The sequence below is a fragment of the Penaeus japonicus genome, unplaced genomic scaffold (assembly GCF_977035675.1).
Source record: "Penaeus japonicus unplaced genomic scaffold, GWHDUDI00000001_assembly GWHDUDI00000022, whole genome shotgun sequence".
NCBI lineage: Eukaryota > Metazoa > Arthropoda > Malacostraca > Decapoda > Penaeidae > Penaeus > Penaeus japonicus.
Genome location: NW_028234424.1, coordinates 20,904,189 through 20,921,662, shown reverse-complemented (window position 1 = coordinate 20,921,662; position 17,474 = coordinate 20,904,189). Strand labels below are relative to the sequence as shown.

General features: G+C 39.9%; 1 protein-coding gene across 1 annotated transcript in view; it reads left to right on the top strand.

Moving 5' to 3' along the window:
* LOC122252664 (dynein axonemal heavy chain 5) overlaps positions 1-17,474 on the top strand; it is a 75,203-nt gene that overhangs the window by 15,224 nt on the left and 42,505 nt on the right. Inside the window, exons 13-38 of the mRNA XM_086549576.1 lie at positions 1-200; positions 393-550; positions 750-931; positions 1,211-1,417; positions 1,741-1,937; positions 2,373-2,517; positions 3,264-3,423; positions 3,734-3,873; positions 4,729-4,858; positions 5,223-5,431; positions 5,818-5,997; positions 6,899-7,100; positions 8,079-8,314; positions 8,731-8,879; positions 9,122-9,254; positions 9,571-9,809; positions 10,047-10,287; positions 10,618-10,817; positions 11,342-11,506; positions 11,664-11,816; positions 12,314-12,521; positions 13,142-13,303; positions 13,444-13,668; positions 13,983-14,155; positions 15,011-15,189; positions 15,961-16,148. The exon at positions 1-200 is cut by the window's left edge and continues 14 nt beyond it. Of these exons, the coding sequence (XP_086405702.1) occupies positions 1-200; positions 393-550; positions 750-931; positions 1,211-1,417; positions 1,741-1,937; positions 2,373-2,517; positions 3,264-3,423; positions 3,734-3,873; positions 4,729-4,858; positions 5,223-5,431; positions 5,818-5,997; positions 6,899-7,100; positions 8,079-8,314; positions 8,731-8,879; positions 9,122-9,254; positions 9,571-9,809; positions 10,047-10,287; positions 10,618-10,817; positions 11,342-11,506; positions 11,664-11,816; positions 12,314-12,521; positions 13,142-13,303; positions 13,444-13,668; positions 13,983-14,155; positions 15,011-15,189; positions 15,961-16,148 (4,761 nt within the window). The remainder of the gene's footprint in view (positions 201-392; positions 551-749; positions 932-1,210; positions 1,418-1,740; positions 1,938-2,372; positions 2,518-3,263; positions 3,424-3,733; positions 3,874-4,728; positions 4,859-5,222; positions 5,432-5,817; positions 5,998-6,898; positions 7,101-8,078; positions 8,315-8,730; positions 8,880-9,121; positions 9,255-9,570; positions 9,810-10,046; positions 10,288-10,617; positions 10,818-11,341; positions 11,507-11,663; positions 11,817-12,313; positions 12,522-13,141; positions 13,304-13,443; positions 13,669-13,982; positions 14,156-15,010; positions 15,190-15,960; positions 16,149-17,474) is intronic.

Sequence of the window (17,474 nt, the reverse complement as noted above, 5' to 3'; positions counted from 1 at the left end):
TTGAAGTCGTGGCAAGAAATGTGCTCGGAGATCTCGCGAAAGCCCTACGACTACTTGGACTATCGAGACCACCGCTTCGACAACGACCTGGAGGTGTTCGCGGCCAGCGTGAGGGAACTCCTTCGAAGGATACACACGATGGTCGAAAAGGAGCACGAGGAAATATGGGAGACGCCCATGGCTAATAAAATGCTCGCTAGGTAGATATATATTCGTTTAGAGAAGTTACAGGTTAAAGAATATTAAAACTTTTAAAACCATTGTTTCCTATATACAAGCATGAAAAGAAAAATACATCTGTCTGATTATTTATCAGTTTTATATAAATTGAGGATCCAAAACATTACATAAATCCTTAAATAGTGTTAATAATTCCGCCATGTTTATTGCAGGTTCGAAAGAATAGCAGAGGTAGTTCCTAATCTGGACGTAGAGGGAAAACTGAAAAGGATTCTGGCGCGTTTCCACCAAGAGCTCGAGAAAGTGACGCGAATGTACAACAAACAGTGCGAAAATCCCCCGCAGCTCCGAGGTCTCCCGCCTGTAGCAGGTAAATAAGTCATAGGCATATTCATTATACCTGAATTATTAGAATGGTATAATGAAATAAGATATCTAAAATAAATATTATAGATTTGTTATGTATAGTATAATTTGCACTCTGTTTATTTAGATAATTTTGATATACAGATTCATGTAGGCAACTTTGTGGCACAGCCATCTAATACAAATAATTTCACTGTATTCAGGAAAGATTCAGTGGGCGCGGAGTTTATTCCTTCACCTCGAGGAGCCAATGATGTTCTTCAAGGACCACCCGGTGCTCCTCAAACTCCCCGAAGGAAAGGAGGCCGTCAGGAAATATAATCGCATCGGCAGGACTCTGGTTCAGTATGAGCTCGCTTATTACGACGCGTGGAGGAAGCAGAGTGTGAGTTTTACGTTTTGTTCGTCTGTTTGATCATTAGAAAAAAGCTCATTAGATTTGTAATCTGCATATTCTAGTTATTTTTCCTTATTCCACATTTTAGGCAAATACTATTTATCATGATCATGGTACAACAATATATATATATATATATATATATATATATATATATATATATATATATATATATATCATACAGTAGGGGAATAAATGATGACAATAATAAATATATAAAATAACCATTATACGTAGCTTGACATACACAACCCCTCGTCCCCCCAGATCAGCGATATCCAAAAGTCCCTCCGATGCACTCTCGTTGTCCAACGTCCGGACACCGAAGAACTCTACGTCAACTGGGACCCAAGAATCTCCACGCTGCTGCAGGAGGCGACGAAGGTCCAACAGCTGGGATTCGAGGTTCCTTACATGACTCAGCTGCTCCTCAATAGAGCTCCTCTTCTTCTTAAGAAACGCGATATGGTTAAGGTAAGAAGTGTTGTCAACAAAGATATGAATGGGAGTGGGAGAAGTGTACATTTTTATTCATATTTTTTTCTAGACAAATATCATGCTGATTTGTAGTCGTACGGATGAATGTCAATTTGGTTGTGTAATTTCACGTTGGCTGTGTGACTGCCTTACAGAGAATTAAATCAATTTGGCCAAGAGCAAAATGTCCATAAGAATTCCTTACGTCACCCAGTACACACAAAACAGGATTTAAAAACAATAACAATAACAAAACCAAATCCTCCACATAGCAATATCAAGACAACAGAACCCGGATAAACATCAATTTTCTCTTGCAGCACCTCCTGAACGAGCATGAACGCGTACAGTCGAAAGTGAACGCAACCGTGGCCCCTCTGTTGGTCCCTCACGTCACGAAACTGAAAGAAGCGCTCGATCCCCTTCTAACGACGCTCACTTGGTCGTCTATACAAGCTCATAGTTTCTTCGAGCAGGGATTCGCGGCCATACATACCTTCCAGATACTTATTGACAGGTAAACGGGGCGGTTGATTGGTTAAAAACTCTGTGGTATGAAGATAATTTATTGAATGCAATCTTAAAGCATTGGGCGGAAAATATTAGCATAGGTAATGAGGATATATGAACTGCTTATATTCATTACATTTCTTTATTCATACTTTACATTTTTTCTCCAAATCACTGTTACAGTTTTGTATTAACCTATAGTTGAATTTATCTATATTCCTACTTTTCCATAGATCGTTCCAGGCTTTATAAGCAGAAAATCTATCTGTTGCTCTTCACCTACAGCTGCTTAATTTGTTTTGATTTGACTTTTAAAGTTGTTTTATTTTTTGGAAAAAATATTATTAAGTTTTTTACGAATACTATCATAGCGTTTCACAAAACCAGCAAAGGAGCCAAAAATCCTCTTCACATCCATCTGCAATTTCCTCCGCTTCCCAAGGGTGAACGACATCCTCCAACACCGCATGGAAGGTGTGTTGACCGCCATGACGGGAGTGCGTCTGTATATCCTACCAGACACCAGTCCCTGGACCTTAGACCTCTTTGTTCACAATACTTGGCTCACCTGCTGTCAAGCCGCCCAGGTAAGTGTGTCTGATGTCTGCTGTTAAGAGAATTTCTTTATTTTTCGTTTTGTTTTTCTGCATATAAGTATGTCACTGGAAGTGGGTTTTACGAACGGAAGCTATGCAAATAGGGCGTCGTACCCGTAGACTTATGTTTATTCTTGCTTTTAAAATTAATAGCCCAATGTACTTTCGATGTACTTTATTTTTCCTTACTACTAATAGCTCAATGGTTAACCAGATTCGAATTCCTATGAAGCACGCAGCTCGAAAGCAACTTCAATTAATGCATGGCGCTGAATGTAGTACTGGTCAACGCAGAAAGATTGACGAAGAACCCGGATGTATTTTCCCAACCAAAATATGATGCTTTTTTCTATTGATACAAGTCCTAGTTTAAGTCCTAACACAAGGGGATTTGATATGTCTAGCTAAGATATATTTTGATGATAAAAGACGAAATGGAGTATAAATGTCCCGGGAATGGCGGCGTTTTCTCTTCTGAGATGCAGTTACTCTTTATCAGAAATATGATGTTTTCATGTAACATAATTTTGCATCAATTAGTAATGAGATTTTTTTAACCATTATTCATTATTAATAATTCATTATTCAAAGGAGTAGTTTATCGATTACACACAAGATAGAACATCATTGTGTCTTATCTTGAGAGAGAGAGAGAGAAAGAGAAAGATATTAAGAATTAGAACGAGAGATAGATATCAAAAGACAATTCGACCAACCCAATTACCATCCTCCCCCAGGAGTTGAACAGCCGTAGCAGAGTAGTTGAGGATGCTGTCTTGGAGCTGATTGACCTGGTTTTGCTCGGGGTCGAGAGCGGGCCTGGCAGCGAAGGTCAACACACGTTCCTTACCATCGATGACCTTGATGATGCCGGAGACCTTGACGATTCGCGATCAGGTAGAAGAAGCACAGCGTGATTTAGTAGAATGCAAGATTGGTCTGTATGCGTATAAATGTTTTTCTTTTCTTCTGCTTCTTTTTTTCAAGTGCAAGTGAAATTTTACCCCTGATTCGTCGATATGGAGCTCATTGACTCAAATTCGAAAAAAATATATAGATTTGCATTCGTTCTAACTGATATAATCCAGTTATAGTATTAGTAGTAGTAATCGTAGTACAGTAGTAGAAGTAGCAGTAGCAACATTAGTAAAACTAGGATTATCGATTATAATAACAACATTAAAATATACACGTATCAATTCACAAGTGTCTTCCGCGGGAGGGTCATCTCGCCGAAGCCCCGTCCCCGTGACCGAAGGCAACTTTTCCTCCGTGCTTGAGCTGCCGACGAGACCCCTCACACCACGCGAGAAAGCGGCTCGCAGGAAGAAGGAAACCAGGGAGAAAGTAAGTCCTTTTCTTAGCTCTTTTCTATCTCTTTAAGTCGTAAAGTTATGTTCTTATATAAGATGATATCCCGAAGTTTACGATGAAATCCCGAAGAGTATGAAAAATAACTTAGATACGCAGCTATCTTTGTGATCCCATTTCTGTGCCAGAACATTCTAACCTATAGTATGATATAGTACAGCCAAAAGTACATTAAAGAACAGGCAGAAAGCATGTCAGTTGCTGTCAGAGAGAAGAACAGATAAAGCGATTGCTCAGTGACAGGACGTAGGATGGAAGGTCGTTAATAAAGGTCTGCTAGCAATCGCTTGAAGTGGCGGGTCGTGATTATGCAAACTGGCATCGGGGCGGCTACTTGACTTGCACTGTGGGCTTTCGATCATTAGGTGTTGAGTTTGATTTGGCGGGAGGGAGAGAGAGAGAGAGAGAGAGAGAGAGAGAGAGAGAGAGAGAGAGAGAGAGAGAGAGAGAGAGAGAGAGAGAGAGAGAGAGAGAGAGGGAGGGGGGAGAGAGAGAGAGAAAGAAAGAGAGAGAGAGTAAGGGAGAAAAGGAAAAGGAAAGAGGGAGAAAAGAGAGAGGGAGTATGATGGAGGTAGGGAGGAAGAGTAAAAGAGAGACAAAATCTAGTAAGGCAAATAACCCGTGATTACATACAATTAGTATCATATATTCACCAATAAACAAACCCAATCTTAATGACAAGTGAGACCAGAGCACCAAACAAAAACAACACACCTTTAATAACCTAATAATAAAAACAAACATTACACCATCCATCAAATATATCAACATAATACATCCATATTAATCCTTGGCGAAGAAACATCACATTTTCCCACGTATACACGCTAGGTGGAGGCAGCTGCGAGAGACCTACGTAAGACTTACCACCGCCGCGTGTTGGACGTTCTCGTGAAGTCAGTACGAGGCGCCCTGGACTCTATTCGGAAACATACGAGCGTCATCAGTAACCGCTCGCAAGGTAAGTCCAGGGGATCCGATAGATAGTGGGTTGTGGTAAGATATATCACTCTGTTTGTCTATTTCCGTGTACATTTTTTTTTTTTTTTTTTGAGGGTGTCCTATTATTCATTCGTTTTTATTTTGGTTTTATGTTTATTTTATTCATCTGATTGTAAATTGGCCCAAACTGCTTTTCGTTAACCTCTCCCCGCGAGGTCGTCAACGTTTATGCCTTCGTAATGTATTTACTAAGTTCATAATTCCGTGGGTTTGTAGCACAATTCGTAATGTTTCGTAATGCATTTCCATATTCCATATATCACCCCTGTCGTTACCAATACACGACCATAAACATGTCCACCGAACTTTGTAATCTTTCGCAGGCGAGATGAGCAGCCGCGGAAACGCTGCAGGTGACTTGGACTCCGGTCTCAGCGTCCCTCTGGTAGAGTTAAGTGCGTCCTTGGTGTCCCCGGGTGTCCAGGTGTCCCCGAGCCTCGAGGAAGTACAGGAAGCCATTAATAAGGTGGCCAAAATCATACTCTCGACGGCCAAAGGAGTCTCTCAGTGGGTCCGATGTCGCAAGGAGGATGTTAGTACTCAGGCTACTCTCATGTCGGGTTGAGAGGGTGTGCGGCCGTGTGTGTGTGTGTGTGTGTGTGTGTGTGTGTGTGTGTGTGTGTGTGTGTGTGTGTGTGTGTGTGTGTGTGTGTGTGTGTGTGTGTGTGTGTGTGTGTGTGTGTGTGTGTAAAGGGGTCTGTGCACATTAAACTGTGTGTATGTGTGTGTTTGGGTTTACCTAATCTTTCTCTACATCTTTTTTTAAAGATTTCAGTTACTGAAAATCCAAACAGATAAATTCCTCGCCTGACTTAAAAAGAAAAAATAATTGCCTTTACTTATAATTTTACATACCACCCTCCCCCCAAAAAAAGAAAAAAACAATACCTATATATAAACAAAGGATATTAACCCCAGGCCGGAGAGCCCCAGCGAGCCGAGCTCACTCCCTCCGCGCGCCGCCGAGCCTGGAGGAACAGGAGTGACGTCATGGAGGTACCTGCCATGTCCAAGAACTACTACACGCACGTCCTGGAGAGCAAAGACGTCTCGAAGGTCATGAGTCACATGGCCAATTCATTCCAGGCGACTAAGAACGTGAGTTCGGTTGTTTTTGTGTTTTTTGGTGGCTGGTTTTCTGCGTTTTTTTTCCTCTCTCTCTTTTGCTTGGGTGGTTGTTTGCTGATTTGTTTGTTTGATTGATTAATTGTTAGCCTATGGATTTGTTTATTTGTTTTATTCATCCATAGGATATATAGTGATTTAGTTGTATCTGTCTATTTTATGAATTTTGTTATTTTTGCCGATATATTCATTAATCTAATAATTATTTGTTTCTTTCTTTCTCTTCTTTTTTTAATCAGTACTTGATGTATTTTATTAAACATTTTTCAATCTATTTGTCTATGTGTGCATTTGTATGTGCACATACACTTATCAAATTATCTGTTTGTTAATGTGTTTGTGACGGTTGGATATCAATTTACTGTCATTTATCTATTTCATATACTTATTAATTCATAAACTTATCTTTCGTCTGTCATTTTGATGTTTTTTGTTATTAATGCTCACTTTTTGAATTGTCTTATGTATCCTCTGAATAAATACAATAGTTTATCGGTATCAGTGTTGTGAGAATAGCGTTAAAGATAATACTGATGACATTAATAATGATGACAATGATGATAGGAATGATGGTAATAATAATGAAGAAGATAAGAATTAGAATCAAAAGAGAAAATGAGAATAATAATGATTAGTAGTGGTAGTAGTAGTAGAAGTAGTAGCAGGAGTAATAACAGTAGTTGTAGCAGTAGAAGTAAACGTAATTGCAATAACTGCTGCTTTGTTATATATTTCGCCATCACCACAACCACAACCCCCCCCCCACCCCCATACACTCTACCACCCCACCATATCCCCACCCCATCCCCACCATCACAAAAAAAAAAAAAAAAAAAAAAAAAAAAAAAAAAAAAAAAATCCCGTTCATCCCCAGGAGGTGCACAACACGTTTGCCTCGTGGGACCGCTATCACCATCTGTGGCGGATGGACAAGGAAGTGGCCATCCGGGACTTTACGGCCAACTCCCCCTCGTTGCAGGATTACGATAAGAAACTCACAAGCTTCGTAAACTTGGATAAGCAGATACGTCGGGAACCCGGTCGGTATCGTGTCGGGGCGCTGGCTATTAGTACGGGTGAGTTGGGTTGAAGTGGGTTGAGATTTTTTTTTTTCTTTTGTGGGGGGGGGGGAGGGGAGGGGAGGTTTGGATTACCTTTTTTTATTATCAAGGGATTGTAGGTCGAAATGGGTTCAGGTGGTTGTATTATTTCGGGGGGGTGGGGGTGAGTTAGGTAGGGGAGAGGGTGTGGGTTGAATTGGGTTGACTTCGGATGAGATAGGTTGAGGGTTTTTTTATTGTTATTTACAGTTATCACCTTTCTTATTCTTCTCCTTTCGTGTGTCGTTTCTCCTTTTTTTCTTCTCCTTCACCCTTTCTTCATCTCTTTGCTTCATCATCATAATTCAACAATACTTCTTTAATGTAAACAACCTCAAAGAAGCGATTTTTTTCAAGAAACCAAACATGTCTTTTATCAGAACAAAACAAAATTGCTCCTACCAACCCCCAACCTCCCCTCCCAAAGAAACGAAGCAAAAATGATTATGATGTTAATAACCATGATAGTAATGATAATGATGATAATGGTAACAAAATAGTAATGATAATGATATTGATGATGTTAAAAATGATAAGGGTGATAATAATGATAATGATAATGATGATAACACAAATGATAAGGGTGATAATAATGATAATGATAATAATGATAACAATAATGATAAAAAAATGATAATGATACTAAAGATGATAACAATAATGATAATAATGATAAAATTAATATCAGGAATAATAATAATAATGATAATGTATATGATGATAATGATAATAGTAATAGTAATGATAATACTAATAATAATATTGATGATAATAATGAATAATAATAATAACGAAAATGATGATGATAATGATCATAACAGCAATAATCATATCAGATATCTTAAAAAAAACTATACAAATTAAGGACATAGATCAACAAAACTAAAAACCTAAAAAAATAAAATGTCTAAGTCCCTCCCCCCTCCCCCCTTCCCATCCGTCCCACTCCACCAGACAACCTGAAGAACGCGTTAGTGAAGGAGAGCGCCGTCTGGGTGGACAAGTACGGCGAGGCCCTCAAGACCACTTACATGAAGGAGATGGAACGCCTCTTCGCCCAGCTGAACGAGCTCTCCAGGCGCCTCGAACGCCCTCTCAAGGACCTCGATGACATTAAGAGCGCCATTGATATCCTGAGGAAGACGCGGGACTTGGAACTGGATATGGACGATGCAATTGATCCGATTGAGGTGCGTGTGGTTGTGTTGTGTTTGTTTTGTTTTGTTGTGTGGTTGTTGTTGTTTTTTTGTTTTGTTTTCGTAGTATGGCGGTGTGTTTGGTTGTCAGGCCGTTTGATTGGTTAGTTGTTTGGTAATGTTTGGTTATCTGTTTATTTAGTCATCTTTTTACTTATTTCATATACATTTTCAGTATATTATTTATTATCTATCATTCAAAATTGCATTTGATTGTGTTCTGTAGTGAATGATTGATTTCATAAGGCAGTTATTTTTTACACGTCATGTACACAGTGAAGAATATCATCTTTATCAGGAATACTTTTTTTCTCCGTAATCAGTTTCAAATAATAATTTATACCTTCCTCGACTCTCAATCTGATTTCATTTCTCTATCAAAATAACCGAATACAATTTCCTCTTACCAGGAGTCCTTTGGTTTGCTTGTGAAGTACGAGCTCGGCCTGACCCAAGAAGAGGCTGAGAAAGTAGACAACCTACGCTTCACTTGGCAGAAGGTTCTTGCACAGGCTGTCGAAGTCCAGAATTTGTTGTCACGCGTCCAGCCCTACTTCAGGTCTTGCAAATGTTTGGTCTTGTTTTGTTCTCTGATCGAATATGTACGAGTAAAAAATATATAAAAATAGATCTTGGTTTTGGAATATCTTTCATTGTGGAAAGCGAGTTTGGTCTTTTTTATGTTGTTTTATATTGTGGGAATATATGTTGTTTGATTATATATATATGATAGATAAGAGTTAACAATATTGATTTTTTTGGGGGGATGAGTAAGATTTTGTGTTCTTTTTTTCATTGCAGGAATGAACTCATCCATAATGTTGCACAATTCAAGAAAGACTGCAACAAGTTCGTTCACGACTACCGAGCTCAGGGGCCGATGGTGCCTGGACTGGACCCGCGTGATGCTTCCGATAGACTTATTATTGCTCAGGTAAAATGAGGTGTCATTTGACCCTGAAAATTTGTTCAGGGAGATCACAGGAGAGAAGTAATCAAGTCTGTCTTTCTTTGTATGTTCGTTCTATGGACACCGACTTTTGGAGACAGTAGTTCAACAAGGATTTCTAATGAATATAACACGAAAGCCTTTTCTTCGAGATTTTGATCTATAAACTAATCACAATTAGTTCCACTAAATTGGTAATATTATCCTTACAATATCCCCATTCTGAATGATATCCATTTTCTTTTCTCAAATAACATCATTTGGCGCTGTACATATACGCCCCATAACATCATCTTGGCAGAACCGCTTCGACACCCTATGGCGGAAGCACTCCAGCTACTCCGTGGGCGAGGAGCTGTTCCGTCTTCCGCGTTCCGAGTTTCCCGAATTGAGCCAGATCCGGAAGGAACTCAACCTCCTCCAGAAGCTCTATAAACTCTATAATGACGTCATAGATCGCGTGAGCTCTTATTATGACATCCCTTGGGGAGAGGTCAACATCGAGGACATCAATAATGAGCTGATGGAGTTCCAAAACAGGTAGGTTTGTGTGTGGCAAAGAGGATTGTTCTGGAACGGGAAGAGTATTTTATCGCTTCATCAGTTTCGATAATACACATGCAAACGTTCTCTTGTCTATTGATATTAAGAAATCAGTATGATAAGCCCCTGGAAATAACAAAAAACCAAAGTAATAAGGCAACGCCTAAGACGAAAACGAAATATGATACATAATTTCCACCAGACGCGGCATCCGAAATACACTTTTCTCCACAGGTGCCGAAAGCTCCCGAAAGGCCTGAAGGAATGGCCGGCCTTCAACACCCTCAAGAAGACCATCGACGACTTCAACGACATGTGTCCCCTCCTCGAACTCATGTCCAACAAGGCCATGAAACCTCGCCACTGGCAGCGCATCGCCGAGGTCATCAACAGGCCGCTGGAGGTGGACAGCGACAACTTCTGCCTCAGGAACATTATGGACACTCCCCTGCTGCAGTTCAAGGAGGATATCGAGGTGGTGTTCTTTGCTGGTCGTGCTAGGGATTTCGGGGACGCGCATGCGGTGATGTTTCCCGTGTCTGTGTTTAACATTATTCGATTTGACGTGTCCTCTTGGTCTTTCTGTAGTTTCAAGGGAATTTCCTGTGTTCATATCCTAATACTCCAAATATATCTTGCACTTAACTGAAATATATATATATATATATATATATATATATATATATATATATATATATATATATATATATATATATATATATATATATGTATAATATATATATATATATATATATATATATATATATATATACCAATTTATTAATGTTTTGCACAATCATTCCAGGACATTTGCATATCCGCTGTGAAAGAGAAGGACATCGAAGCCAAGCTCAGAATTGTGACCAACGAGTGGGCGGGGCATGACCTCACATTCTCGACCTTCAAGAACCGAGGGGAGCTCTTGCTGCGCGGTGACACCACAGCCGAGGTCATCACCCAGCTGGAGGACTCGCTCATGGTCCTCGGATCTTTGCTCTCGAATAGGTATAACTGAGTGTGCTTTTTGACTAGTATTTCGTTTTCTAGTGCTGTATGCATAGTGTTCTTTGTTAATATTTGATGGCTTTGTCCTGTGGACGCAGCCTTAAAGTTGTCCTTGCCCACTAGGACAGTTGCAGATTAATGTTTATGTTATGGTCTTTACAATTATTTTATTAATTTGATATGTACCTGTAAGGTTTTTGTATTTTTTCTCATTAACCTAACAAAACTGACTTGTATAGATGTGTCTTGCTTCATTCATATCTAGGTGACAGCAAACTTTAAGCCCCCATCGAGGTGTAACTTCAGAGTAGGAAAATATCGATACATGCGCGAAACAAATGACGATCGGAATTACTTATATTTATGCACTTGTTAGTCGTTGCAGGATAACTGTTCTAATTCACTTCAAATCCCCAGCCATTACGAATTTTTTTTTACAGATTATTAAATAAATCACACATCAAGATATTATTTTTCATATCAACCACACATACCTCACGCCTACATGAACTTTCTTCCAATAGGTACAACGCCCCATTCCGGAAACAAATCCAAAAATGGGTGAGCGATTTATCCAACACCAACGAGATCTTGGAGAGGTGGCTCTTCGTCCAAAATCTGTGGGTGTATCTTGAGGCCGTCTTTGTAGGCGGAGACATTGCCAAACAATTGCCGAAGGAAGCCAAAAGGTGTGGAATTTGCTTGACTTCTTTGCAGTTTGTGAAATGTGAATTCACGTAACGTCTGTTTGTTTATTCTTTTATTATTGACAAAATGTGTTGATGTAGATTCGGTATCGTGATATTGATCGTAGGACTGCTAATCGGTATTTTTTTCCTGTCACAGATTTTATGTGATTGACAAGAACTGGCAGAAGATCATGGCAAGGGCGCATGACAACCCCAACGTAGTGACATGCTGCGTAGGAGATGACATGCTGAAGCAACTGTTGCCATATCTTCAAGATCAACTGGAGGTCTGCCAGAAAAGTCTCTCGGGGTAAGAATTGCAATTGCAAGGGCATCAGTGTTGGTATTTATATAAGCGAAGGTAAAGGTAATGTTATTGATAGTGATAGTTATGCTGATAATGATGATTTGATGATGATGATAATGATAGCGGTAATGATGTTGGTGACAATGACAATGGTATTGATGATGATTACGATAATAATAATGATAGTGACAGCAATAGTAATGTGATGATAATGATATTAATAGCATGATAATGATGCTAATAGTAATAATGATGACCATATTGATAATGACCATGGGGATAATAAAGACAAAGATGATGAAGATAATAACTATGATAATGATAATATTAATAATAATGATAATAATAATATTGATAATAATGATAAAAAACACAATGAAGATAATGACATCAACAATAGATCATAACAATAGCCATAAACAAAAACACATACACACACACACCAATTCCTCCTCCGCCACCCACCACTCACGCAATCCACCTCGACCTCCACTCCACAGGTACCTCGAGAAAAAGCGTCTCATGTTCCCTCGCTTCTTCTTCGTCTCTGACCCAGCTCTGCTCGAGATCTTAGGTCAAGCGTCAGACTCGCACACCATCCAGTCGCATCTCCTCTCCATCTTCGACAACACGAAGACCGTCCGCTTCCACGACCAGGATTACGACCGCATCGTTGCTATTTCGTCGTCGGAGGGGGAGGTGGTGCAGGTGAGAGGGGGGAGAGGGGGAGGGGGAGGGGGAGGGGTGGGGAGGTTGGATGAGTAAGGAGGGGGGGTTAGGTTGATGGGTGACGGGGGGGGGAGGTTGGATGTGTAAGGGGGTAGGAGGTTGTACGGGAGAGGGAATGGTTATGCCGGTGAAGGGGATTGGGTTGTTTGGGTGAAGGGGTAAGGTTGTACGGGGGAAGAGGAGAGGGTGAAGAGAAGAGGTTGTACGGGTGAAGAGAAGATGTACGGATAAGGCATTGGTTTTACGGGTGAGGAGTAAGTCATACGTGTGAAAGAGGGGTTTCAAGAATGAGGGGGAAGTGGTATAGTAAGAGAGAGAGAGAGAGATGTGAAGGCGTAGTTATGTTAGATGTGCGTGCGTTGGTGATCATTTTATGTGTCTGTGAGTCTGTGTATGTTTTAGTGTCTGCTTTTGCGTATCTGTAAATACCTTTGCTTCTTTCCGTGTTCGTATATTCGTCTGTTCTGTTCTCTTTCCCATTAGTCATCACTAGATCAAAATTCAGTTCGGAACGTCTGAACTGTACCAAAAAAATAGCTAAATAAAGCGCCACATCAACTTTAATCACCGTATTAATAATTATGTCATCTTAACTTCAGCTCGAGAAGTCAGTCCGCGCCGAGGGGAGCGTGGAACTGTGGCTGATGAAGCTACTCCAGATGTCCCAGCAGTCTGTCCACGGGATCATCAGGCAAGCGCATCACGTCATACAGGACCCGGATCTGAACGTCCTTCGCTTCCTGGAACAATTTCCAGCTCAGGTTAAAGAAATAGTTGGCTAATAATGATCTAAATTAAGTTTTTTGGTATTTATTTATTTATTTATCTATTTTGTGATTTATTCCGTCTATCGAACATCCCTGAGGCATTTCAGCTTTAAAATGGCCTCTTCTGGCATCAGGTCGGCATCCTGGGTCTTCAGATGATCTGGACACGTGACTCGGAAATGGCCCTGACGCAAGCCCGCGCCGATCGCCGTGTTATGCCTGAGATGAACAACCGCTTCTTAGACCTGTTGAACTTGCTCATCAACCAAACGACCCGCGACCTGGAACCTGTGCAGAGGACGAAATACGAGACCCTCATCACCATCCACATTCATCAGAGGGACATTTTCGACAGCATGGTAAGGCAGTGGTGGTGTGTGAGTGAGGAGAGAATTTTTTTTTCTTTCTCTTCTTTATAATAGCATTTATTCCTTTTTGTAGCTTTCATTTTCATTTGTCCGTCTTTTACTTTTTTTTTTCTTATTCCTTTATCACCTTCATCAGCACGATTCTTTACGTCAAAAAAATGAAAATAATATATTGATAGACAAACCTATTATAAAACTAACAATCAGTTACAAATAATTTATGTTTATTTTCTTACGACTACCTATTGCATTACAAGATTAATCTATCATATTTATCAATTACACACACTCACCACCCTTTTCAGTGTCGAAACAACGTGCGTTCCGTGATGGACTTCGACTGGTTGCGTCAGAGTCGCGTCTACTTCCGGGAGGACGTCGACAAAACGAACATCGTCCTCACTGACGTCACGTTCCTCTATCAGAACGAGTTCGTGGGTTGCACGGAGCGACTCGTTATCACGCCTTTGACTGACAGGTGGGTGTGGCATGGCATTCGATTTCGGAATGAGAGCAGGTGTTTTGGCGGTTTGCTGTTCTTTCGATAGGCCTGTGGTGACCGAAATCTGAAGGCAATAATGTAGAGCAGGGGTTCCCAAACTTTTATTCCTTAGTACCCCTTAAGCTTTTTATAGGTTCCCATGTACCCCTAACGCGTCGATAAACACGTCCTGTACCAGTCATTTCTAGATTGGTACAGGTAGTCCTACAGATCTACACTGCAGATCAAGCCATGTGAGGTTTATAATAGTAAAAACAAATGGTATTACCTTACACCCAAGAAATTTCAATAAAGGTGGTGCTAATCAACACAAAGAAAATGAGAAAAGTGCAATCTGAGTGCAGATTACAACACCATGTATTGTGCAAGTAATTGTTTCCTTCAGACCAAATGTACCCCCTGAAACGTGCAAATGTACCCCTGGGGGTACATGTACCCCAGTTTGGGAACCCCTGATGTAGAGGGACAAGATGATGTGTATTTGTCATCACTATAATTTGAATGCTGTTTGCAGATATGTTAGTTTTTTTTATTCTTTAATAACTGTGTGAAGATCGAATGTGTCTACTGAACTAAAGTGTTTATGTAAACAAACGGTGATTCATAAAAAAACGAGAAGTATTAATCATATTTGAATAAAGTATATTCTTCATACAAGCTTATTATGCATGCCTGTGTATAGCCAAGTCACTGCTTCCACTATATGTTATATAGGAAAAAAAGCTAGAGAAACGTCGTGTGCACTAAACCTGTTTTACTTATATCCATTAGCCCTCTGGCGGGCAAAGGGCGCACAAAAGCAATAAGCCCTCGATCTCCCTCGCTTTGCAGGTGCTACATAACACTAGCCCAGGCGCTGAGCATGAGCATGGGCGCCTGTCCCACGGGGCCGGCAGGAACGGGGAAGACAGAGACAACCAAAGACATGGGGAAGACGCTTGGGAAATACGTAGTGGTCTTCAACTGCTCCGATCAGATGGATTATCGTGGTCTTGGGAGGATTTATAAAGGTAGGAGGATTTGATTTTGGGGGGGGGGTATTTTTTTTTTCTTTTTTTTTTACGTAGGAGAACGAAGTGACTCTCTACGTCTGTTATGTTTTGAGATCCGTTTCCTTGAAGTAGTGTTTGGTAGTCTTTCACTCCTCAAACTTTCCCTTATTTTCACTTGAGTATAAACTAAAACTTTTCACTTATGACACGTTATTGATTACCTTATTCGATCATCTTTTTATCTATCATGATAAAAAGAAAAAGAAATTGGAAAAAAGTGGGATGGCCGATCTCTAATCACTGAGGGTTTCCTGACTCTCCTATAGGGGTATCCTCAACAACTTATTCTTAAAAATGTACAATATTAATACATGTTATAAAAAAGGAACCAAATTTATAAGACATAATTACTTGTGGCAATTTCATAATGTTTACCCTTTTTGTAATCTTATTCTTCAACGGGGCAATTCCACCTAAAACATTATAAGGGGAAGGGCATCCCCAGCTTATCAGATGAACAACATACATAAAGTCCCCCCCCCCCCCCCCCCAAAAAAAAAAAAAAAAAAAAAAAAAAAAAAAAAAAATATATATATATATATATTTTCTGTATATATATATATATATATATATATATATATATATATATATATATATATATATATATATCCCCCATTTTGCATTTCCAGACATTTTAAAAGGAGACAATCCCCTAAATGAACCTTTACCGTACACGTTAATGACGTTGTTTCCAAAGCCCATTCTTACTAACAAACAAACATCGCCAAGGCCTCGCTCAATCGGGTTCCTGGGGCTGCTTCGACGAGTTCAACCGCATCGAGCTGCCTGTGCTGTCTGTGGCCGCCCAGCAGATCGCCGTCGTGCACGCCTGCAAGAAAGAGCGTCGGAAGAACTTCACTTTCACAGACGGTGACACTATCAACATGAACCCTGAATTCGGCATCTTCCTCACCATGGTACGTTTGAGGGTTGTTGAGGCACTCTGTTACGTCGTTTCTGGCCTGTGGTTTTAGCGTTCCTTGTTGCTGTCGCGTGTGGTTATTTTCTTTGTTATTGCTGTGGGAGATGATAACAATGGCGGCTTCTGTCGTGGGAGTATTTGTGTGATTAGCGGACATATCCTGGTGAATATCTACATGGCTTTATTATATGGACAGTTATTTTTTCCCGCGTATAATTTCCTTCCATTTCATTAAACGTCTTTTAACACCCTTTATTAAATCATTGTATTTGGTAATTTGACCACTTATTACACATTCACAGATTTATTTGTTATGATATATTCACCAGTTTTACCTTAATGATATACACATATCACCATGAGGATTGAAGCCTCATTGGGTGTCTACAATGTCGTAGTAAAAGGAATGTGAAGAATGATGAGTGGTTCTATGAGAAGATGTGTTGTTATTTAGGCTGGTGAGTGTCTGGAATAGTCATAAACATGAGATGAATGTTTTAGAAACATATGAATTGATGAATATAGTAAAGGAATTATGTTTGTAAAATTAGAGACGATATTAGTTTGTTGACGTGTCTTCAACGGTAGATAGACAAGTAGTTCTTTGAATAACGTAGAATATTGGACAGTTTAATAGACTGAATATTACATGGTTTGAGCTAGGCAGGATGATAAACTTCACATCCTTCTGTATGTTTTACTTTCTTCAAATCTAAAGGAGATTTGATGTGAATTACAGAAATCTTCTTTACATTTAATCAGCAGTGTCTACATTTTAACCCTTTATGCTCAGTGATGTCTTCTGAGAATGTACTTTGATTATATTTTCAGATGATTTAAAGTAATTGAATCAAAAGTATCTTAACATTTTCTTCCTTTTCTGTTTCTGTGGCCTTCCAGCTGATGGTGTTATATGGTAACGACGATTTTTTTTTCAACTGTGGTGCTTTTGCCTCTGAAGGCTTTTAAATGCGATGCTCAACTTTAAAAAAAATGCTTCATAAGACCCATGCCAGAATAAATGCTTCACTGGGAGTCTCAAAACGGATTTATCATTGATATGAGAATGTATCAGTGCATCAGGGTTGTGGGTTCTGTTCACATTTATTCTGACGCTAAGACAAGCAGAAGATGGTATGGGCAATCCATTCAAGGTTTCGAAATTATCTGGTTGGTGGACGTTTGCGCAAATATAGTGGAGAACGTGCACGGGTACTGTCAGAAAGGTGGGGCGGAGCATATAGATTACTTGTACACACACACACACACACACACACACACACACACACACACACACACACACACACACACACACACACAC